Source organism: Schistocerca cancellata, chromosome 1, assembly GCF_023864275.1.
Source record: "Schistocerca cancellata isolate TAMUIC-IGC-003103 chromosome 1, iqSchCanc2.1, whole genome shotgun sequence".
Taxonomy (NCBI): Eukaryota; Metazoa; Arthropoda; class Insecta; order Orthoptera; family Acrididae; genus Schistocerca; species Schistocerca cancellata.
In genome coordinates, this window is record NC_064626.1 from 483,478,575 (window position 1) to 483,504,107 (window position 25,533).

General features: G+C 41.7%; 1 protein-coding gene and 1 non-coding gene across 2 annotated transcripts in view; one reads left to right on the forward strand and one right to left on the reverse strand.

The window, feature by feature from the left end:
* The first annotated feature begins 10,748 nt into the window (after nt 1-10,748).
* Nucleotides 10,749-25,533, forward strand: part of LOC126185359 (craniofacial development protein 2-like) — a 33,944-nt gene continuing 19,159 nt past the window's right edge. Inside the window, exon 1 of the mRNA XM_049928127.1 lies at nt 10,749-11,591. Within this exon, the coding sequence (XP_049784084.1) occupies nt 10,749-11,591 (843 nt within the window). The remainder of the gene's footprint in view (nt 11,592-25,533) is intronic.
* Nucleotides 19,652-19,726, reverse strand: Trnas-cga (transfer RNA serine (anticodon CGA)). The gene has a single exon. It is a non-coding gene; the product is annotated as a tRNA-Ser (tRNA).

Here is a 25,533-nt window from a genome sequence, read left to right on the forward strand (position 1 = left end):
TTTGATCTTTATGGTGAGTAGCAATCTGCCCTTATCCTAGTAGTGTTAATAAGTGATTAATATCTTGAGATACACTTTCCCCCTAGAAAGAGGAGCAAATCTTCACTACCATCAAAAGGCAACGTGAGGTGTGGTATTGCAAGCTATCCTTCATCTCAAGTGAGCAGAAGGTAAAGATTTACTTCCACTAATGAACAAATTATTATTACCCTCATTGTTTGTAATGTACTATAAAAGTGGTAAATGAAAGGTGTCAACAGAAAACAGTGCAAATATTCCTGTCCAAGACATTTGTCAAGCCCTGTGAACAGATAGTTGTAAGATCATGATGGCTGCCATCAGTGACAACTTGTTTTTTATATGAAACTGAAACAATTTTGTTAATTTCAGCAGCTGTATCAGGTGCCACTGAAGAAGTTGTTCATTTTTCTAATCAAAAACAGCACTTTCCCTTGAACTAGGAACTTAGTAATGGTATTAAGTGGCATTACCAGACAAGGCCGTTGGTGGTCCTGGCCTGTGTTATGACTGTTGTTTTTTCACCTGAGATTGAGGGCTATAGATAGCAACATTGTAAGCTCTGGTATTCTTAAAAGATGAACTCTGTCCTGTTCTAATCATGTAGCTACAATTAAAATGCAATTGGCATTCTTGCTTGACAAAACTGTTCCCAAAATGTGTCTTTGCCAACACGCGTACCATGTTTAATATGATTGTACCCAATTCTTGTGAAAATGAAGTTGATTTTCTTCCCTGCTATTGGGAGAAAGTAGGACAGAATTAGCTGCAGAGGATGTCACAGGAGCTAAGAGAACTGGTTCAGTTGTCTGTGAGCATTTATGATGTGTAAAGTTTAGAACATGTCTTGAGACACAAAATGTAGAAAAATCATTGAGCAGCTCTGTGCCATCAATCTTAGCGTTAAACTAAAGAAACCTGCTACAAGTATTTTTCGAGTAATCCGTTAATCTTACAAGCATGAAGCAAAATCCAAACTGCATGTTTTACAAATTTGATTTGATGGATGTTGAAGAGAAGCTCTTAGTGAGAATTTGTTGTGAACTATTGGAACATTTGTACCTAGAGATGGAAGGGAAATGTACTAAGTGGTACTCAAGCATTTCCACTTGATCAATTAAAGTAGAATGAATTCAATGATAGTTATCTTCTTAGACACAAAAGATGTGATGTACAAGCATTTTCTGCCTGCTTGACAAACAGTGATTGGTCCACTTTGTGCAGGGGTCTTGTAAGAGGATTAGAGTTCACCACATTTGAAGAGAAATAATAAATATGTGTATGCTCCATTATGACAGCACACCTAGTACCATGTTGCTAATTTTAAGGCAGGCACTGGTCAAAGATTTGTCATCAACACTGCCCCAATCAGACTACATTTCTAAGTTCACTCTTAACAACTTCATTTTGTTGCCTTTCATAAGAATGTGAATGAAAGAGCATTGTTTCAAAATGACTGAATCTCTTAAAGTAACAGCTTCATGATTGTCAACTACCAAAGGGTGTATGAAGACTGTGCAAAGTGCTGGCAGTGGTATATTGATGCAGCAGGGCTATATTTTGATTAATTTTAATTCACTGTGCAGATCTCTGCAACACGTTTATTTTTAAGTCTTCAGTCCTGACAATTATGAAACACTGTAGTATGTCCTTTTCACATCTGTGCCTTCTATTCATTCACCGTCAGTCTTTCCTCTTGTGACTTCTAAATCTAATCCAATTAACAGAAACAAAATTCTGAGAGTTCCTTTGCTACCCCCTAAGTCCACTTCCAAATGATTACAGATGTGAAGTTTTGACTGAGTTAGTATTGTTTGTGGAATATCAGAAACTGCTGCTTAGTAGCATATTTCTCCATTGGTAGGACATGTGTAGTTAGCTCTTTCTTTATTGTAATAGAATGTAGAGTCTCAAATCCCAGTGTCCACGGCCATTGGATTCCCCTTTTGTTAAATCACTCTCCATCAAATTATTCAGTTTTACCTTTGTAATCATAGTCCATTACATTTTTCACTTGCATTGACATTCCTTTCTCCTTAGCATTATCTCAAATCTTCAGTGTCACCAGCATCATGATTGTATACTTGTTAATGGGTTAAGCCTTTCGGCATGTTCTGCCTCAGAATTGTTCACACCTTCTCTTTGAGGGATGTCGAAATTTTCCCTTTGCTATTGGGTTCTATATTATTGCAGTTTTAGATATCCCACTGTTAGAGTTTAAAGGTGGTATCTCTACCAGTGTCCTTACCATATACAGCTCATGAGAAGCGCCAAGGGACACTAAAATTGTTAAAAATCAATGGTAAATTCCATGTTATGCTGATACTTGCTTGCTAACCCACATAAAAAGAAATCCATAGACTTCACTTAAGAGGATTAGCACCTGTGTACAAATATATTGCCCTCAGGGGCTCAGCAGTTATTGTCTGGTGAAGGGGTTGGTGACTGTGGGCTTTGTGAGCTGGGAACTGGTAAGTACTGCCAGTCCTCTGTCATCATAAGCTCTAGGCATGCTTCAGCAACTACTGTGCTGTGCAGTGGTGGAACATTGTGTGCCACTGGGAATGGGAATCTTGGTTTGACTGCCCAAATCACAAGGATGGGACAAACCTCTATAAATAAAAAAGAAAAACCTCAATTTCAAGGTGTGCTGTGCGCCGATAGGCTGTGTGGCTGTCGAGATGAATCTGTCGTTAGCAGGTAAAAAAATGGAAATGTCGTGTGGCTAGGGCCTCCCGCGGGTAGACCGTTCGCCTGGTGCAGGTCTTTCGATTTGACGCCACTTCGGCGACCTGCGCGTCGATGGGGATGAAATGATGAAGATTAGGACAACACAACACCCAGTCCCTGAGCAGAGAAAATCTCCGACCCAGCCGGGAATCGAACCCGGGCCCTTAGGATTGACAGTCTGTCACGCTGACCACTCAGCTACCGGGGCAGGTAACCTCTGAGGAAACTGCCACACCTCAGTTATATAAGGCTTCCTCTGGCAAGTGGGTCTCTGTCTGAGTGCGCCTTTATTTCCCTAGCTGCTCTTGGAAGCGAGGTTGAACTCTCAAGATCTTCTTCTCTTCCTCCTAGCATAATGTGTGTACTCTTTGGAAGTACTGACACCCATTCATCCAAATGAATGAGGCCAGCTAGTCCTCCTTAATTGAGAGCTTCAATTCAGGTTTCCTCCAGTTTCGGGTTTGGCCTTATGTACCTAACCCTATGTGATGTTACAAATGCCAGCATTTTGCCCACACTGCAGTGAGTTGTGAGGTGAAGTGACCTGTGGGAAGTGTGGAAAGGCAGCCCATGAAGCTGGGACTGACTGCCCATCTCCAACAGTTTGCATTAGCTGCTCTGGGAGCCACCCTGTCTTGAGCTGAGACTGCCCTGTTTTTGCTGAGGAACTCAATATTCTGGAAATAAAAGTGACCAAGGAGATCCCCTACTGAGAAGCCGAAAACAAAAAAGGAATACAAGATGATGAAACCCCCAATACGGAATACAAGATGATGAAACCCCTGTAAATGCCAAAATAAAGTTAGTAACACATAATAATCTAGGCAGCTACACCAGAAGAGGCCAGAAACACATAAAGGGTGTGGCAAATAAAAGTGGCCCAGATGAATGGTTATAATTGGATGTGAATGTATGCACATAACTATACTCCATGGCATGCACACCACCTGTATGCCCACCTTGTGATCCACATTTCTGAGAGGAGCAGTACAAATGAGACAGTGAGACCCACAGTGGAGCAGCAGGTGTTGGTTGTGTAAAGTTATGTGATAACAAAGTTGTGGAAACAGTGTGGTCAGACTACCAGCAAAGAGTGCCATGTGACACTTAGTCTGAGGATGGTTCAGAGAGGATCTGTTTTGAACAAGCCAAAAAACACCCCAAAACTTGCCCACATGCCAGAAAATGTGGTAAATGTTTCAGAGTCCTACGAAATCAACTTGGTGACAGTTGCAAGGGCCTGGCATATAATATGAATCATGTGGACAAGTACTCCACCTGGAGCTGCACATGCATCCTTACCAAATGTGTGTTATTTGTGCATTAAAGCCAACAGATGCTCCCCAGTGCCTCCAGTTTTTTAGTGGCTGTTCACTTGAGATAACAATGAATGGCTTGGACATGGATCTGTTCCATATGTATAATGAAACCTTGTTTCACCTGAATGGTCATGCCAGCTCAATGAATAAAAGGTTCTGTGCAGCAGATAATCTGCCAAACTGCCAGAAAACTCCATTGCATGATCAGAAGATTTGGGTTTGGTGTGTAATGTATGCACATTTCTTTATGTCCACCCCGATAGCTGAGTGGTCAGCGTGACGGATTGCTGTCCTACGGGCCCGGGTTCAATTCCTGACTGGGGATTTTCTCCGCTCAGGGACTGGGTGTTGTGTTGTCTTCATCATCATTTTATCCCCATCCGGCACGCAGATTGCCCAATGTGGCATCAAATGGAATAAGACCTGTGCCAAGGCGGCTGGACCTGCCCTGCAAGGGGCCTCCTGGCCAATGATACCAAATGCTCATTTCATTTCATTTCACATTTCTTTATTTGTCCCACCTTCTTTCATCAGACACTGATTTTGCCGCATTACACTGCCAATATTTTGTAACAATTTCTGGAAACATTAATGTAGGAAGAAAAGACCTACAGTTATTTCCAACGGGATGGAGCAACTGCCCATACAGATGGCCAAACCTTGGAGCACATATACACAATCTTCACGCCTGACAGAGTTGTTAGCAGAGGTCAGTCTGATCATGTCTTTAGCCAGCCACCCAGGTCACCTGATTTGTTGGAATGCAATTACTTTGTGTGGGGAACTCTCACATGCAATGTGTATAACAACAGCACTCATAGTCTTCAAGAACTGGAGCAGAACATTTTGGATGTAATTGCAGTAATTTTATCAGTCCAACTTTGACCGCCATCAGCAACTTGCTGACAAGGGCCCAAAGTGCCAAGAGATGAATGGTGGTCACTTTCAACATCTGTGATAAGTCTTGTTAGTACTGTATCTCCTTTCCTCTTCTGTGTTTCTTTTCACCCTGGAACTCTGTTCTCTGGGCCATTTTTATTTGCCCCACCCTGTATTTTCTCAGTGAGCATTGGAAAAGCACCGCAAAACCAGAGTGCCTCTCAACACATCCTTTCCTCATCATCCTTGAAGGAAAGGGAGCAGGGAAAGGGTATGTAATTCTGGGACATCTGACTGATGATGAGGACATCATGAATTCTGATGCCTCATCACCAGGCACGTGCAGCCTTTTGACACCCCTTTTTCAATAAGTGCCTTCCATCCTAGCACAACAAGGATAGCAGTAGGTCAAAACTATACACTGCTGAAATGCCTCCCATAGTTCAGTGGAATATGAATGGATACACAACTCACTTTGAGGCATCCTTGCAGTCTATCATCTCTACAGACAAGGTTGCCTTATGTAGTGTTTCGTTACCTCGGAGTTCTGCCGTGAAAAATATAAAATAGAAAATCTGATTGGCTTTTGAATTTTGGTGGTTTCAGTTACGGATAAGGTGGACTTTGTATTATTGATTGAGATAGTGCTGTAATTTGACCATGCATGGCAGACCGGGTCGGCAACACTACAAAAAGCGACTGTACAGAAATAGCATCAGAAACTAATTGGAATTTACCTTATAATCTTGTTAGAAACGCAGTACTAATTACAATATAGTCTTCATGGCTGTCCTGTAGGACGACCCGTCTTTCACTTTTCTCCATCTGTTGAAAACTTCTTCAAGTTGTCATTGCCATGATCAATTTACAAATTTGGCGATAACCACCACAAATCACTATTGAAACAACCTCGCTTTGTAATATAATTTTAATTTCTACCCAAAAGCACATTCAACACAGTGCCGAAAATACACGTCTTTCGTATGAAGACAAGAGAGAGAGAGTAATCAACTAGTTGTTAAAAAACAAACACCTACGCAAAAGTAAAAAAAAAGAACAAAATTATTTATAAAAATCGGTCGCTGGCGCAGCACTCTTCTGCGTGCGCGATCGTGAATTATATCTTCGTATTGGCGGAGGCGCGGTAGTCAAAGTACCATTACACTTACTGGTGACAGGGCAAAAGGTGGGGTAGCAGTGTTTGGCAAGGATGCTTTCCCTGTCTCCCCTGTGCTCTTAACTACAATGCTAGAAGTGGTTGCTGTTCAGATGAAAGCCTATATTACTGTCACGATGTGCTCGTTTTACCTCAGATAATGGCCCATATTTCTATCACGAGTGCTGTGTTTACCTATTGCCTCATGAGCCTGTTGACAGTGAGGTCCTCACACATCTTCTTGATGAACTACCCCATCCCTTTCTCCTTTTATGGGCTTTTAATTCACACAGTCCGATATGGGCTTCTCACACCACTTCTACAGGGGTTGAATACTTGAGGATCTAACACACACTACAGAGCTCATATTGATGAACATGACTGAAGCTACAAATTTTAATGCCACTATGGGTTTGTTTACAGCCATAGGCCCATAGACCTCTCCTTCTGCTCGCCTGCTCTTGCAGACACTGATCTGTGGGGAGCAGATGAAGACCTTCATGGTAGCGACCAATACCCTATCTGGACCCATGTGCCCAGTGAAGCAGATAAGGCTAACTGAATGCTTTACAGGCAGTTACCTTTTGTAGAGCAGTGTAACAGTGTCCAGGACTGGGTGGATCACATTAAAATTGTGATTCACCATGCCACTGATGCGTCCATTTCAGATTCAATGGGAACACAAAGGAGGTGACCTGTACCTTGGTGGAATGATGAGTGTCATTCTGTAGTGAGGGACAGGAGGGCAACTGTGCACACATTCAGTTGGCGCCCTACAGATGCGAATCTTGCAAATTTTTGAATGACATTGGCAAAGGTGAGGAGAATAATTTGGGCAAGTCTTGGCAAGAGTTCCTGAACTCCATCAATAAGTCTACATCCACAAGTAAAGTATAGGGAGCTGTCAGGAGGATCTGAAATTGCAACCCACAGCCACCAATAGCAGCTGTATGAGAGAGTGGTCTCTCCTAACATCGCTGAGAGACTTTGTTCAGATGATGACAGAATCGTACAAGTTTCTTACAGGTGATTCTAGCCACGATCCAGGTTTCATCTCAATTGGTAGACACAGGAGAAAGTTGATTTTGATTTCTGTTTCACCAGCATACATTCAAACACGACCTGACAATGTACAGCCTGTTGCAACAGTTGCGCCCACAGTCAAAGGAGATCCTCCTTCAGCTCTTTAATGAAATTTAGGTGCCCGAAGACTTTCCCAACTCATGGAAGAATCTATTTTAATCCAAATTTTAAAACCAGGGAAGTGTTGGATAAACCCCAGTGGTTGTTGTAGCATTAGCCTGACAAGCTGGAGAGGAAAGGCACTGGAGTGTATGGTCAACTGGTGCCTTGTGTGGTTTTCCAGGACCTGGACCCTACTAAGCATCCCCCAGTGTGGATTTGGGAGGTATTACTTCACAAACGATAACCTGACACTGTTGGAAGCAACAATTTGACTAGCTTGCTGCTGTAAGCAATACCTTATTGGTGTTTTCTTTGTTTTTGAAAAGGCTGCATGGAGGTATAATATTTTGTTGCAGCACTATCAGTAGGGGTTCCATGGATATCAACCAATCTCCATGCTGACCTTCCTCTTGGACAGGTATTTTAAATACAGAGATGGGAATCTTATGTCTAACTATTTTAAGCAGGAGAATAGTGTCCCTCAAGGGAGTGTTTTAAGTGTCATGACTTTCACCATTGCAATAAACAGTATTACATCCACAGTTTGGTGCCCTGTACCATGTTCCTTGTCTGTAGATGACTTCTCCACAATCTGTGCACCTTCTAAACTTGCAACAGCTACATGGCAATTTCAGATGACAATCACGTGGTTGGAGGAATGGTCTTATACCACATGTTTTAAATTTTCTTTGGAGAAAACTGTTCGTGTTGATTTTCATTGCTCCCGCACTATTATTAGTTTGTTGTTGTTGTGGTCTTCAGTCCAGAGACTGGTTTGATGCAGCTCTCCATGCTACTCTATCCTGTGCAAGCTCCTTCATTTCCAAGTAACTACTGCACGCTACATCCTTCTTAATCTGCTTAGTATATTCACCTCTTGGTCTTCCTCTACGATTTTTACCCACAACGCTGCCCTCCAGTACTAACTTGGTGATCCCTTGACACCTCAGAACATGTCCTACCAACTGATCCCTTCTTCTAGACAAGTTGTGCCACAAATTCCTCTTCTCCCTAATGCTATTCAGTAGCTCCTCATTAGTTACGTGTTCTACCCATTTAATATTCAGCACTCTTCTGTAGCATCACATTTCAAAAGCTTTATTCTCTTCTCGTCTAAACTATTTATTGCCCACATTTCACATCCATACCTGGCTACACTCCATACAAATACTTTGAGAAAAGACTTCCTGACACTTAAATCTATACTCAATGTTAACAAATTTCTCTCCATCAGAAACTCACTTCTTGTCATTGCCAGTCCACATTTTATATCCTCCCTACTTTGACCATCATCAGTTATTTTTCTCCCCTAATAGCAAAATTCATCTACTACTTTAAATGTCACATTTCCTAATCTAATTCCCTCAGCATCACCTTATTTAATTAGACTACCTTTCATTATCCTCGTTTTGCTTTTGTTGATGTTCATCTTATAGCCACCTTTCAAGACACTGTCCATTCTGTTCAACTCCTCTTCCAGGTCCTTTGCTGTCTCTGACAGAATTACACTGTCATCGGCAAACCTCAAAAAATATCTTTTCCATGGATCCATACTTAAAATTTATCTTTTGTTTCCTTTGCTGCTTGCTCTGTATACAAATTGAATAACATTGGGGATAGGCTACAACCCTGTGTCACTCCCTTCTCAACCACTGCTTCCCTTTCATTCCCCTTGACTCTTATAACTGTTGTCTGGTTTCTGTACAAATTGTAGATAGCCTTTTGCTCCCTGTTTTTGACCCCTGCCATCTTCAGAACTTGAAAGAGAGTATTCCAAAGATAAGTCATAGGGTCAGTATTGCTTCGCGTGTTCCAACATTTCTGCAGAATCCAAACTGATCTTCCCCAAGGTTAGCTTCTACCAGTTTTTCCATTTGCCTGTAAAGAATTCATGTCAGTATTTTGCAGCTGTGACTTATCAAACTGATAATTCAGTAATTTTAACATCTGACAACACTGGCTTTCTTTGGGATTGTAATTATTATATTCTTCTTTAAGTCTGAATGTATTTTGCCTGTCTCATACATCTTGCTCACCAGATAGTAGAGTTTTGTCAGGGCTGGTTTTCCCAAGGCTATCAGTAGTTCTAGTGGAAAGTTGTCTACTCCTGGGGCCTTGTTTCGACTTAGGTTTTCCAGTGCTGCGTGTCAAATTCTTCACGCAATATCATATCTCCCATATAGTCTTCATCTATGTCCTCTTTCATTTCCATAATATTTCCATCAACTACATTGCCCATGTATAGACCCTCTATATATTCCTTCCAGCTTTCTGATTTCCCTTCTTGGCTTAGCACTGGTTTTCCATCAGAGGTCTTGAGAATCATAAAAGTGGTTCTCTATTCTCCAAAAGTCTCTTTAATTTTCCTGTAAGCAGTATCTATCTTACCCCAAGTGATATATGCCTCTACATCCTTACATTTGTCCTTCAGCCATCCCTGCTTAGCGATTTTGCACTCCCAGTTGATGTCATTTTTGAGACATTTGTATTCCTTTTTGCCTGCTTCATTTATTGCATTTTTATATTTTTTCTTTTCATCAATTAAATTCAGTATCTCTTCTGTTACCCAAGGATTTCTGCTAGCCCTTGTCTTTTTACCTACTTGATCCTCTGCTGCCTTCACTATTTCGTCTCTCAAAGCTTCCCATTCTTCTTCTACTGTATTTCTTTGCCCTGTTCTTGACAATTGTTCCCTAATGCTCTCTCTGAAACTCTCTACAACCTCTGGTTCTTTCAGTTTATCCAGGTCTCATCTCCTTAAATTCCCACCATTTTTCAGTTTCTCCAGTTTTAATCTACAGTTCATAAGCAATAAATTGTGGTCAGAATCCACGTCTGCCCCTTGAAATGTCTTACAATTTAAAACCTGGTTCCTAAATCTCGTCTTACCATTATAAAATCTATCTGAAATCCTCCAGTGTCTCCAGGCCTCTTCCATGTGCACAATTTTCTTTCATGATTCTTAAACCAAGTGTTAGCTATGGTTAAGTTATGCTCTGTGCACAGTTCTACCAGGTGGCTTCCACTTTCTTTCCTTAGCCCCATTCCATATTCACCTACTACTTTTCCTTATCTTCCTTTTTCTACCATCAAATTCCAGTCGCCCATGATTATTAAATTTTCATCTCCCTTCACTATCTGAATAATTTCTTTTATCTCATCATGTGGTTCATGGTGTGGGTTCCTGTAGTCATGTCCTAGTTCATGAACCACGGGCAATGTATGAGTGGCCAAGTAAATGGTCCCGACAGTCGGGATACCAGTTACTTTGGAATAAGGCTGGGCATCTCGGACATATTCTGAGTCGTGGTCACCTTTGTGCTCATACGGCAAAGACTACCAAATCCACCGGTTAGTCCCTCAGCCATTAGGGGTAAAACCCAATGGGACTCGGGGCAAGTAAGGCTAGCAACCTGCTTCCCTGGTACTTTAAATATGATGCTGGCAACAATCAGAGCAAAATGCCTCGGACCTTTGGAGGTGACGGAGTCCCACCTCTAACTGACAAACCAGGGACTCCTAAGATACGACTTGGCAAACAAATGGTAATGAGATGGGGAGCTATTAATATCAATGGGGGCTATACTGGGAAGAAGGTAGAGCTGGCAGAGGCTGCAAGCAAGATGGGGCTGGACGTTTTAGCTGTTAGTGACATTCGGGTAAGGGGTGAGAAAGATGAGGAAGTGGGAGAATACAAGGTCTACCTGTCACGAGTCAAAGCAGGAATAGCACAATGGGGTGTAGGGCTTTACATCAGGAAAGAAATGGAACCCAGCGTAGTTGCAATAAGGTATGTAAACGAACGACTGATGTGGATAGATTTGACAGTGTCTAGCAGGAAAATTAGGATTGTGTCAGTATATTCGCATTGTGAAGGGACATATCAAGATAAGATGGATAGTTTTTATGAGGCACTCAGTGATGTAGTTGTTAGAGTAAAGGACAAGGACCGTGTTCTGCTCATGGGCGATTTTAACGCCAGGATTGGAAATCGAACAGAAGGGTATGAAAAGGTTATGGGTAAATTTGGAGAGGATATGGAGGCCAACAGGAACGGGAAACAACTCTTGGATTTCTGTGCCAGTATGGGCTTAGTAATCACAAACTCCTTTTTTAAACATAAGAACATTCACCGGTATACTTGGGAAGGCAGGGGAACCAGATCTGTCATTGACTATATAATAACAGATCAGGAATTCAGGAAGGCTGTGAGGGGGACACGTGTATTCAGGGGATTCTTTGATGACACTGATCATTATTTAATCTGCAGTGAAATTGGGATTGTGAGGCCGAAAGTGCAGGAGGTCAGGTCCATATGTAGAAGGATAAGAGTGGAGAAACTTCAGGATAAGGAAATCAGGCACAAGTACATAACAGCGATCTCAGAAAGGTACCAGTTAGTTGAATGTAGTCAGTTACAGTCATTGGAAAAGGAATGGACAAGGTACAGGGACACAGTACTAGAAGTGGCTAAAGAATGTCTTGGAACAGTAGTGTGTAAAAGTAGGATGAAGCAAACAGCTTGGTGGAATGATACAGTCAAGGCAGCCTGTAAAAGGAAAAAGAAGGCGTACCAAAAATGGCTACATACCAGAACTCAGGTAGACAGAGAAAGTTATGTTGAAGAAAGAAACGAAGCCAAACAGATAATTGCAGCATCCAAGAAGAAATCGTGGGAAGACTTTGGAAACAGGTTGGAGACTATAGGTCAAGCTGCTGGAAAACCATTCTGGAGTGTAATTAGCAGGCTTCGAAAGGGAGGTAAGAAGGGAATGACAAGTATTTTGGACAGATCAGGAAAACTGCTGGTGAATCCTGTGGGTGTCTTGGGCAGGTGGAGGGAATATTTTGAAGAGTTGCTCAATGTAGGTGAAAATGCGATCAGTAATGTTTCAGACTTCGAGGTAGAATGGGATAGGAATGATGATGGAAATAGGATCACATTTGAGGAAGTGGAAAAAATGGTCAATAGATTGCAGTGCAATAAAGCAGCTGGGGTGGATGAAATTAAGTCAGAACTCATCAAATACAGTGGAATGTCAGGTTTTAAATGGCTACACAGGATAATTGAAATGGCCTGGGAGTCGGGACAGGTTCCATCAGACTGGACAAAAGCAGTAATCACACCAATCTTTAAACATGGAAACAGAAAAGATTGTAACAACTACAGAGGTATCTCTTTAATCAGCGTTGTGGGTAAAATCTTCTCAGGTATTGTTGAAAGGAAAGTGCGAGTATTAGTTGAGGACCAATTGGATGAAAATCAGTGTGGGTTTAGGCCTCTTAGAGTTTGTCAGGACCAGATCTTTAGCTTACGGCAAATAATGGAGAAGTGTTATGAGTGGAACCGGGAATTGTATCTATGCTTTATAGATCTAGAAAAGGCATATGACCAGGTTCCTAGGAGGAAGTTATTGTCTTGTTCTACAAGATTATGGAATAGGAGGCAAACTTTTGCAAGCAATTAAAGGTCTTTACATGGATAGTCAGGCAGCAGTTAGAGTTGACGGTAAATTGAGTTCATGGTTCAGAGTAGTTTCAGGGGTAAGACAAGGCTGCAACCTGTCTCCACTGTTGTTCATATTATTTATGGATCATATGTTGAAAACAATAGACTGGCTGGGTGAGATTAAGATATGTGAACACAAAATAAGCAGTCTTGCATATGCGGATGACTTAGTTGTGATGACAGATTCGATTGAAAGTTTGCAAAGTAATATTTCAGAGCTATATCAGAAATGTAAGGACTATGGTATGAAGATTAGCATCTCCAGAAGTAATGTCAGTGGGAAAGAAATATAAATGGATTCAGTGCCAAATAGGAGGAACAAAGTTAGAACAGGTGGACGGTTTCAAGTACTTAGGATGCATATTCTCACAGGATGGCAACATAGTGAAAGAACTGGAAGCGAGGTGTAGCAAAGCTAATGCAGTGAGCGCTCAGCTACGATCTACTCTCTTCTGCAAGAAGGAAGTCAGTACCAAGACTAAGTTATCTGTGCATCGTTCAATCTTTCGACCAACTTTATTGTATGGGAGCGAAAGCTGGGTGGATTCAGGTTACCTTATCAACAAGGTTGAGGTTACGGATATGAAAGTAGCTAGGATGATTGCAGGTACTAGTAGATGGGAACAATGGCAGGAGGGTGTCCACAATGAGGAAATCAAAGAAAAACTGGGAATGAAGTCTATAGATGTAGCAGTCAGGGCGAACAGGCTTAGATAGTGGGGTCATGTTACACGCATGGGAGAAGCAAGGTTACCCAAGAGACTCATGGATTCAGCAGTAGAGAGTAGGAGGAGTCAGGGCAGACCGAGGAGAAGGTACCTGGATTCGGTTAAGAATGATTTTGAAGTAATAGGTGTAACATCAGAAGAGGCACCAATGTTAGCACTGAATAGGGGATCATGGAGGAACTGTATAAGGGGGCTATGCTCCAGACTGAACGCTGAAAGGCATAATCAGTCTTAAATAATGATGATGATGATGATGATGATGATCTCATCATACATTTCTTCAATCTCTTCATTGTCTGTGGAGCTAGTTGGCATATAAACTTGTACTGCTGTGGTAGCCATGGGCTTTGTGTCTATCTTGGCTACAATAATGTGTTCATTATGCTGTTCGTAGTAACTTATCCGCACTCCTATTTTTTTATTCATTATTAAACCTACTCCTGCATTACCCCTATTTGATTTTGTTCTTATAATCCTGTATTCACTGGACCAGAAGTATTGTTCCTCCTGCCACCGAAATTCCCCACTATATCTAACTTTAACCTATCCATTTCCCTTTTAAATTTTATAACCTGCCTGTCCGATTAACGCTTCAACTGCTCTGGACGTGTTAAGGTGTGCCTTTGTTCCTGTTCCTGTGTGCTCTGAACGTGCTGTGAACATGTTCAGAGCACACACAGACAGGTACAAAGGCATGTGTGTTAACACGTCCAGAGCAGTTAAAGGGTTAAGGGACCTGATTTTCCATGCTCGGATCCATAGAAGGCCTGTTGTGTTTCTCCTGATAATGACATCCTCATGAGTAGTCCCTGCCTGGAGATCCAAATGGGGGATTATTTTACCTCCGGAATATTTTACCCAAGAGGATGTCGTCATCATTTAACCATACAGTAAAGGTGCATTTTTATTCTACTTGTTTTTAGATGGGGGGGGGGGGGGGCTGAAATATCTAGACCTCACTTTTGATGAGAAGCTAATGTGGCTGCCACACCTTAAAGAACAGATACTAAGTTGTCACAGGGCCTTAAACATTCTTAAATGTGTCAGTCAAAGGTCTTGGGGAGCTGAGAGGGCATATTTGCTCCAACTTTATAAGACCTTTGTGCAATCCCTGGTTGAATACCGTTACCAGGTTTATGGATCAGCAAGGCCTTTGTGCCTAAAAAAGCTGGATGTGGTTCATCACAAGTGTCTCAGATTGTCAACAGCAGCCTATCACACGAGTCCAGTTGAAATCCTGTGTGCAGAGGCTGAAGAGCCTCTGCTGTATGTTCTACTCTCATGGTACACCAGGCATACAGGGCTTTGTTCATTCCTACAGAATCATTATCTACCTGTGTTGCACAGGAACCACTGAACCAGCTGTTCAGTCAGCATCAATCGATCTTCTTGTAACCTTTATGCCACATGGTGTGCTGGCGCCAGCTTATGCTAACACATCCCTCGTCCCTGAAATGCCACAGTGTTGTCATGTACTGAGGTTGTGTATGACAATGGGGAGTGACGTAAGGTGCTGATTGTTGAGATGAGCCAGGAGCTGTGACTTGGGGATGACGTACTCCCGACTGTACCCTGCCATCTGGCTTGCGAGGCAATAGGAGTGTCCTCCTGAAAACTGCTGCCAGGGCAAATGTCCAGGGCTGAGGGCGTGTGCTGGGGTGATGACAGTGAGGACGATGCCAGGATCCAGGTCCATGGGGTCTGCGAGCATGGTCAGTGGGGCCAAGGGTGCATTGTCCATCCGCTCCTCCTGGTTTGCCCTGGTGGCACCAGCGGGCAGCTGCAAAAAAGAGTGCACAAATTGGCAGTGTCTTCCTCTGGTGTATGATTTGAGATGACAATATCATCAAGGTAGTTTGAACAAAATGGCACTTTTGCGGTCAACTGCTCCAAGTAATGTTGAAAAATGGCGGGTGCGCAAGCACTGTTGAAGGGCAAATGCAAATATTTGAACAGTCCTAAGTGCATATTTACAACAAAACACTTTCTGTGATTCATCATCCAATGGAATTTGCAAACAGGCATCATGCAAATCTGTCTTAGAAAAGTGACATCCTGTACCAAGCCTTTCCATGAGTTCTTCAGGGCGAGGTAATGTATAAGTTCTGTGGGTTGACTGTAGACTTGAAGTCAACACAAATGCAAATCTGATCCAAAGGCTTAGGCAACAAAACTAGTGGACTTGCCCATTGACTAGCTTGAATGGGAGCATTTATGCCATTACCTTGCCATTCTTTCGATGCACTGGCTACTTTGCTTATTAAAACAATTGGAACGGTACAGGCCTGGAAATACTTAGGCTGTGCGTTTTCTTTCAGTATAACATGCACTACAAAGTTATTAGCTTTTCCCATTCCATCTGAATATAGTTCAGGAAATTCTTTAAGCAAGTTATCTACTTTGGCTTTTGCATCGGAAGCTGATATGGAAAGTACATTGTTCTGGATGCTAAGGCCAAACAAATCAAAGGCATCTAAACCGAAAATGTTTTCACTGTCTCTTGATTTCAACACAGCAAAATTCACTGTCCAAGTGTAAGATTTGTAAGTGGCAGGCAATCTACTTTTTCAAGCACTGGAATTTTTTGCCCATTGTAAGCAGTGAGGTGCTTGCTAGATGTAGAAAGGCATGGTGAGCCTAACTGTTCACATGTGGCACGATTAAGCGTAGTTACTGAGGCACCTGTGTGTAACTGAAAGTTCACATAACTGCCAGCAATTCGTAATGAGACAAATAGTTTGTTAGAATGTTGTTGCACAGCTCTAGATTGTGAAGGAGGCACACCCTTACTCTTACATTTGTCGGAACCTGTTCTAGGTTTGGGAAACACAATGTTCACTGCATGTGCACGAGCCTGTTTTTTTTCTGGGAGTGGGAAAAATTGGCATTTTTGTGCTATTGCAAATGAACTGCTTCATCATGGCCTTTTTTCCACGTGTGTAACACATTGCGTTATGTGACGGGAAATCCTAAATGTCTAGGGCAAGACTTCGTTAAGTTCACCGGTCTGTTTACATGTTTATGTGGCTGTCCACATCGCTGTGTACGTGTTCGCTGTTGTAGCTGCTTGGGCTGGTTGTGAGCATGGGGTGACTCAACCCAGCAAAACGGGGCCTGGTCAAATGTATCGGCCACTATGGCACCCGAATCTCTGGCTGCAGCTATTTGAACTTGATGGTCACATTACTTGGTTATTGCAGCCATTACTTCGTTATTACTGAGTTCTTCAGGAGACACTGCTGGGAATAATTTTTGTATTAACCTAAATACCGCCTTTGAAAGAAGGTATTGTAGCTTCACAGTACATCGAATGCAATGAACTGCACAATGAGCTTGGAACTGTGTTAGGTATTTGTGCCATCCCTCTTGTGCCGAAACTGTGGAATGCTGGTTGGCTGCACTTGTTGGGTTTGACAGTCGGTCTGTTGGGCGGCCGCCATAGCTTTTGCAGCCAGAAGTTGTACCGTCATCAGCAAGGCAGCAGTTTGTTTGTTCTGAAACTGAAAGGCTTGTTTTAGATCCATTACATTGGCCATCTGCAGTAGGGGCAGGGGGTGAAGAGGTGGGGTAGCCATGGTTTATAGAAATACGTTATAGCAAGCAAAGCCTCTGAAAATATATATTTGATTAGTTCTGTGGCTCCCCTCCTGGAATACACGCAAGAACACAATAACCAATTTGGAATTAGGAACCCCTGCAATCTGAAACACAAGAGAAGGAAGCAAATTCTTCTTCACTGAAGGATTTTTGTTGCCACTGTTGAATCCTTGTTAGCCACTTTTATGTCATCTTATTGTCTCTGTAGAGCTATACCATTTGAAGCAAGGAGAGGATGTTGGTTATTGTCCAGTATCCTTGTTCTATAACACAAACTGCACACAATTATTAACTGGGTTCTTTAATCATAAACAAAGAGCTACTTAATGTAAGCTTCCATGTGCTGTGGTACAAGCTTTCCTACATAGGCCACTTTTGCCTCTCTGCTGTTGAAGTACAAAGTCTGGTATGAACACTATTATGTTCACTATAAGCTGTCCAATTCTAAGGTAGAGGTTGTGACTGGGGCTCCATCTCGGTGACACGCTGGAACTCACATGGCATACAGATTCAAACTAACTTACGAACTAACTGGCACTGTGGTTCACAGTGGCAATCCTAAATACTGACGGCTGAGAGGGCATTGGTGACATAATTCTAGCAAGTCTCTCATTGGCCTCAATTTATCTTCTTGTGACCTCTGAGCCCATTGGTGTGCTGGTGCTAGCTTACGCCAGCACAAAAATAATGTGAACAGTGATAGTAATGGGATGGTCGTGTTTGACGGTCAACGCCGTAGGTAATACACATGTTGCACTGGACCCTGCATGTTCAGTACAGATTAGGCATCATTGCAGGTTGTTTAGTAGTGTACACTTCGTGTTTGCATTCCGAGGCTGAGGTTGACGTCCAATGAAGGAGTAACAGAGTTCCATAGAGGGCAGATTGTGGGGGCCTGATTAGCTGGAACATCAGGGACTAAGACAGCCAATTATTATTAATGTTTCAAGACCAACTGTTTCAACAGTCATGACAGCCTACACAAGACATGGAAGGACATCATTGTATAAATGTAATAGTGGGCGCAAATAAAAACTAAATGATAGAGATCATCATATGCTAATATGAATTGTGGCAAAATAACACAAAGCTACAAAGGCTAAAGTGACTGCAAAGCTCAATAGCCCTCTTCGAGACCCCATTTCTATCGACACTGTCCACTGAGAATGCCATAAAATGAATATTCATGGGTGAGCTTCTATACCAAAACCATTAGTGATCACAACCAAGGCAAAGAAGCATAAGACATGATGTCAGGAGTATATATCCTGGATGGCTGATCAGGGTAAACATGTCATACGGTCCGACGAGTGAATATTTTTCGTTATTTCAAATGTTGGGCCAGGTTTTTGTCTGGAGAACCCAAAAGGAGCCTACAGTCCTGATTGCTTGATTCAAAAGGCTAAGCATGAAGGTGGAAGTGTGGTGGTGAGGGAAGCCATATATGGTATTCTGCTGGTCCTACTGTCACTCTCAAAGGGCATGTTATGGCCTACAATTATTTGAACAGTTTACGTGGTTAGGTGTACCCATGATTCAAAAGTTGTTCCCCAACAACGATGCCATATTTCAGGACAATAATGCTCCCACTCACACAGCCAGGACAGTACAGTCATGGTATGGGGTGCATGAAACTGAACCATGAAACTGAACTGCAGCATCTTCCCTGGCCAGCAGAGTCCCTGGACTTGAACATTATTGAACCCTTGTGGGTGGTATTGGAGCGCAGACTCCAGAGCAGATTTCCGCCTCCCTCGTCACTACAGAGGTTCTGATTGACGAGTAGCATAACATTCCACTGGAGACTATACAATCATTATATATGCCAGTCTTCCAAGAAGAATCGCAGCTGTATTATGGGCAATTGGTGGTCCTACCCCTTATTAATAAACAATTCCCAAGTATGAAACTTCCTGACAGATTAAAACTGTGTGTCCGACCGAGACTCGAACTCGGGACCTTTGCCTTTCGCGGGCAAGTGCTCTACCAACTGAGCTACCAAAGCACAACGCACGCCCGGTCTCACAGCTTTACTTCTGCCAGTATCTCGTCTCCTACCTTCCAAACTTTACAGAAGCTCTCCTGCGAGCCTTGCAGAACTAGCACTCCTGAAAGAAAGGATATTGCGGAGACATGGCTTAGCCACAGCCTGGGGGATGTTTCCAGAATGAGATTTTCACTCTGCAGCGGAGTATGCGCTGATATGAAACTTCCTGGCAGATTAAAACTGTGTGCCCGACCGAGACTCGAACTCGGGACCTTTGCCTTTCGCGGGCAAGTGCTCTACCAACTGAGCTACCGAAGCATGACTCACGCCCGGTCTCACAGCTTTACTTCTGCCAGTATCTCGTCTCCTACCTTCCAAACTTTACAGAAGCTCTCCTGCGAACCTTGCAGAACTAGCACTCCTGAAAGAAAGGATATTGCGGAGACATGGCTTAGCCACAGCCTGGGGGATGTTTCCAGAATGAGATTTTCGCTCTGCAGCGGAGTGTGCGCTGATATGAAACTTCCTGGCAGATTAAAACTGTGCGCCCAACCGAGACTCGAACTCGGGACCTTTGCCTTTCGCGGGCAAGTGCTCTACCAACTGAGCTACCGAAGCACGACTCACGCCCGGTCTCACAGCTTTACTTCTGCCAGTATCTCGTCTCCTACCTTCCAAACTTTACAGAAGCTCTCCTGCGAACCTTGCAGAACTAGCACTCCTGAAAGAAAGGATATTGCGGAGACATGGCTTAGCCACAGCCTGGGGGATGTTTCCAGAATGAGATTTTCACTCTGCAGCGGAGTATGCGCTGATATGAAACTTCCTGGCAGATTAAAACTGTGTGCCCGACCGAGACTCGAACTCGGGACCTTTGCCTTTCGCGGGCAAGTGCTCTACCAACTGAGCTACCGAAGCACGACTCACGCCTGGTCTCACAGCTTTACTTCTACCAGTGTCTCGTCTCCTACCTTCCAAACTTTACAGAAGCTCTCCTGCGAACCTTGCAGAACTAGCACTCCTGAAAGAAAGGATATTGCGGAGACATGGCTTAGCCACAGCCTGGGGGATGTTTCCAGAATGAGATTTTCACTCTGCAGCGGAGTGTGCGCTGATATGAAACTTCCTGGCAGATTAAAACTGTGTGCCCGACCGAGACTCGAACTCGGGACCTTTGCCTTTCGCGGGCAAGTGCTCTACCAACTGAGCTACCGAAGCACGACTCACGCCCGGTCTCACAGCTTTACTTCTGCCAGTATCTCGTCTCCTACCTTCCAAACTTTACAGAAGCTCTCCTGTGAACCTTGCAGAACGGTCGGGCACACAGTTTTAATCTGCCAGGAAGTTTCATATCAGCGCACACTCCGCTGCAGAGTGAAAATCTCATTCTGGAAACATCCCCCAGGCTGTGGCTAAGCCATGTCTCCGCAATATCCTTTCTTTCAGGAGTGCTAGTTCTGCAAGGTTCGCAGGAGAGCTTCTGTAAAGTTTGGAAGGTAGGAGACGAGATACTGGCAGAAGTAAAGCTGTGAGACCGAGCGTGAGTCGTGCTTCGGTAGCTCAGTTGGTAGAGCACTTGCCCGCGAAAGGCAAAGGTCCCGAGTTCGAGTCTCGGTCGGGCACACAGTTTTAATCTGCCAGGAAGTTTCATATCAGCGCACACTCCGCTGCAGAGTGAAAATCTCATTCTGCATTCCCAAGTAAGTACAGGTGTTCTCATTATTTTGCCTATCCCCTGTACATAGTAACAGTGGGAGACTATGAGCTTTTAGCATATAAAAATACACCATCTTTTCTGGATTTGTAAGCTTGATATAAGTTATCATTGTGTTATTAGTATTAAAGAATCAGTTCATTTACGTTTAGGATGTGTCTAAATAGTGCACTTTTTTTTATAAAACAATACTGGGGAAAAAGCAATGTATCAAAATATTGTGAAATCTAGTAATAAAATTGCAGTATTAATTAACAATGTATGTATGATATAAGATGTATTTTACCCAAAAAGAAACATGAAAAGAAAGATTGCAACTAGAGCAACGACTACTATGACAGTATCATCAAGAGTCAATATGACTGTTGCTATAATTAGCATTCTGTTACCCTCTGGGAAGAAAAACTATTGTCTTAATTCTATCAATGGTAAACTCATAACTATTGTCTAAATGAGTGAAGAAGAAAAGTTTCAAGAGCAATTGAATAAGGATAGTTGTTGGGTAGAGAGAGAAAGAGACAGGAAGCAGGACTGGAGCTGGTAGCTGGTGGCATGGAGGGAGGCAGCAGGTTTGCTGGATAGGAATTTGGGAGGGAGGAGCAGCAGCTGTGTGGGTTGCCATGTGATAGATGGGTACCAGTGCCAGTAAGGTGTGGTGCATGATGATGGTGTGGAGGTGTAAATGGAGAGTGAGTGACAACAGGCCAGAGGAAGGGGAAGCTGTTGGATCAATAATATCATGACAGTGAGATAGTGGAGATTGACATCTGCATGATTACAGGAGCAAAGAATGTGTCACAAGGTGAAGTCCCATATGTGTGGTTCAGAAAATCTGTTGCTGGAGGGAGGGATCCAAGTGGCTTATACCAACTTGGCTGTGATCACTGCACAGCATTTTGTGTCCGCTCGACAATCTACCAACTGTTCACCAGAATGAATGCCACCTCCAAACTGTGGCACAACATGCTGCTGAGTGCAACAAGCTCTAGTTCAGTGGCTGCCTCTCAACTCATGGCATCTTGTAGCAAGCTGACTGGAACAATAAGCATAATGTTATAGGTATACCACAAGGCATAATACTGTGTATGCTGTTGTTTGTGTTACAGATTTTCATTCCAAAATTAATTTTTTTATGTATGTATTATGACACTAAGATATCAAAACAATAAAACAATCTTGAATTTCAAAGGAATCAGATTAGATTAGATTTTATTAGTTTTTCATTCCGTAGATCTGTGCTGAGGAGATCCACGTGGATGTGGAACATGTCAATTTTTTTTAACCTGAAATAACAATACTAATAGTATGAATATATACAATACATAATTTGTTTCCATTAAAAACTTCATCAATGGAGTAGAAGGAGTTGGCCACTAGTAAGTCTTTCAGGCTCCTTTTAAACTGATCTTTATTTGTAACTACATTTTTTATGTTTGCTGGCAAATTATTGAAGATGAGTGTTCCTGAGTAGTGGATCCCTTTTTGAACTAAAGTAAGTGCTTTTAAGTCCTTGTGCAGACCATTTTTGTTCCATGTATTGTATGTATGAACTGAGCTGTTTGTTGGAAAAAGAGATATATTATTTAGGACAAATTTCATAAAGGAGTAAATATACTGAGAGGCAGTAGTTAGTAGACCCTGTTCCTTGGAAGAGGTTTCCTCAGGACGTCCGTGAATTTACTCCACAAATAATATGTATTACACACTTTTGGACTCTGAAAACTTTTGTTTGACTTGAAGAGTTACCCCAAAATATTATACCATATGACATTATGGAATGAAAATAGGCAAAGTATGCAAGCTTTTTCATTTTTATGTCACCTATGTCTACTAACACTTGAATTGCAAATACAGATTTGTTAAGGTATTTCTGCAGTACTGTGGCGTGCTCCTCCCAACTGACTTTATTATCAAGTTTTAATCCCAGGAATTTAAGACTGTCAACCTCTTCTATCTGTTCTTCTTCATACTTCATGCATATGCTGGGTGGAAACCCCTTACAGGTTCTGAATTGCATATAGTGAGTCTTTTCGAAGTTTGATGTCAGTGAGTTGGCTTTAAACCATTTATTAATATCCATGAAAATATCATTAGCAGATCTTTATAGAACTACACTCGACGTACTATTTATTGCAGTACTTGTGTCATCTGCAAACAAAACAAACTCTGCTTCTGGCTCTAAGATGGATCCTTGTGGGACACCACATGTAATTTCTTCCCATTCTGATGATGACTATGACTTAATTCACTAGTCCCTTGCACTGACATCCTTTGTTTCTTGTTAGCGAGGTATGACTTGAAACATTTTGCAGCACTGCCCGTGACACCATAGAATTCTAATTTATTTAAAAGGATGTTGTGGTTTGCACAATCAAATGCCTTTGACAAATCACAGAAAATACCAGCTGCTTGTAATGTGTTATTTAATGAATTAAGTACATTTTCACTGTAGGTGTAAATAGCCTTCTCGATATCAGAACCCTTCAGAAATCCAAACTGTGTTCTTGATAATATGGTATTTGTGGTCAGATGGTTGAGTAGCTGCCTGTACATTACTTTTTCTGAAATTTTTGAGAATGCTGACAAAAGTGAAATCTGTCCATAGTTTGATGGTATCTCTTTATCCCTTTCTTGAATAGAGGCTTAACATTTGCATATTTTAGCCAGTCAGGAAATGTCCTAGTTATAATTGACTGGTTACACAAGTAACTTAGAATTGTACTAAACTCACAAGAACATGCCTTAATTAACTTCGTTGATATTTCATTGTAACCACTAGAATATTTTATTTGTAAATATTTTATTATGAAGTTATTTCTTTTGGTGAAGTGAGTGACATATTCATGTAGCTGAAGCTATTGGTAAAGGCTAGTTTCAGATCTTCAAGGGCATTATTTACTGATCCTGACAACCCCATTCTATCAGTAACGGATATAAAGTATTTGTTAAATAGGTTTGCCACACTGTGTCCATCGGTTACCAATGGCAAGTGCCATCTACCCTTAATGCTATTTGCTCCTGTTCCTTTCTGGTTCTACCAGTCTCCTCTTTCACTATATCCAATACTGTTTTTATTTTGTTCCCTGACATTGCTATCTTCTTCTCTGGTGCATTTGTTTAGATGTCTGAATTACTTTTTTTAAATATTTTACACTATTCCTTGTATTTAGCTAAATCATCAGCATTGGAGCTATTCTTGGTCGACAGATACATTTTCCTTTTTGTCTTACAGGAAATCTTTATTCCTTATGTAAGCCATGGTTTTATTATAGACTTCTGTTTAATTTGAGTAACTTAAGGTGTGCAAGGAAATGGAAATTGTACAAAATAGTTAAGACAAACAGAGAAATTAGAGTTATTTCATACAACAATAAATGATGTGCTGAATTATGAAAAATGATTAAAAAATAAAAAAGTTATGTAATGTATGAAATAAAATATTCAGCTAAAAAACTTAACCGGTATGGACAACAGTGATAACAAAAACAAGGAAATCAGTTAACGAAATTGAGAACTTAGTTATGAAAGAACACAGCCAAATATTAAGTAACAGCTGTGTAGGAAACCAATGAGAAATTTATGAGGAGAATAAATATAGCTAAATAAAAGGGAAAAAATAAAAACTTTGAGGTTTGCTGATGACTTTGTTGTTCTGTCAGAGACAGCAAAGGACTTAGAAGAGCAGTTAAACAGACTGAAAGGTGTCTTGAAAAGAGATTGTAAGATGAACATCAACAAAAATGGGGCAGTAAACATGATGAGTGTGCAATCATAGAATTGTAGAGAGAGGTCTTTGGCACAGAAGTTTGACAAGTTGACTGTGAACATGATGTTTTTGGTGTATTGAGGGGAAGGAGAAGGTGTTGAGTATTCATGCAGACTTGTCTCATCCGACAGTGCCAGGTGAATGTTCACATGTTGCATGTCATGGCACACTGTGAATGAGGGAGAAGGGTCGTTATCACATGGGAGAGAGACATTGTGTGTAGGAGTACTGCATGCTCTAATTCGAAACAACTAAAATCAACAGAGTGACTATTACTGCAGTTTTGGTTTAATGTCATCAGGTTGCTCGTGCATTCCTATGCAGTACTGTTACTAGTGACGAGTTATGACATCATTATGGTTTGAGTGGGGCAGTGCACAAGTGGTTTAATTCATACTTAACTGGAAGAAAGCAGAAAGTTGAAATAAGTGGTTCATGTAATGTTAATACAACAGCTGATTCCTCAAACTGGGGACTAATCACATACGGGGTCCCACAGGGTTCAGTCTTAGGTCCTTTACTGTTCTTGATATACATTAATGACTTACCATTCCACATTGATGAAGATGCAAAGTTAGTTCTTTTTGCTGATGATACAAGTATAATAATAACATCCAAAAACCAAGAACTAAGTGATGTAATTGTAAATGATGTTTTTCACAAATTATTAAGTGGTTCTCAGCAAACGGACTCTCTTTAAATTTTGATAAAACACAGTATATACAGTTCCGTACAGTAAATGGCACAACCCCAGTAATAAATATAGACTTTGAACAGAAGTCTGTAGCTAAGGTAGAATTTTCAAAATTTTTAGGTGTGTCCATTGATGAGAGGTTAAACTGCAAGCAACACATTGATGGTCTGCTGAAACGTCTGAGTTCAGCTACGTATGCTATTAGGGTTATTGCAAATTTTGGTGATAAGAATCTCAGTAAATTAGCTTAC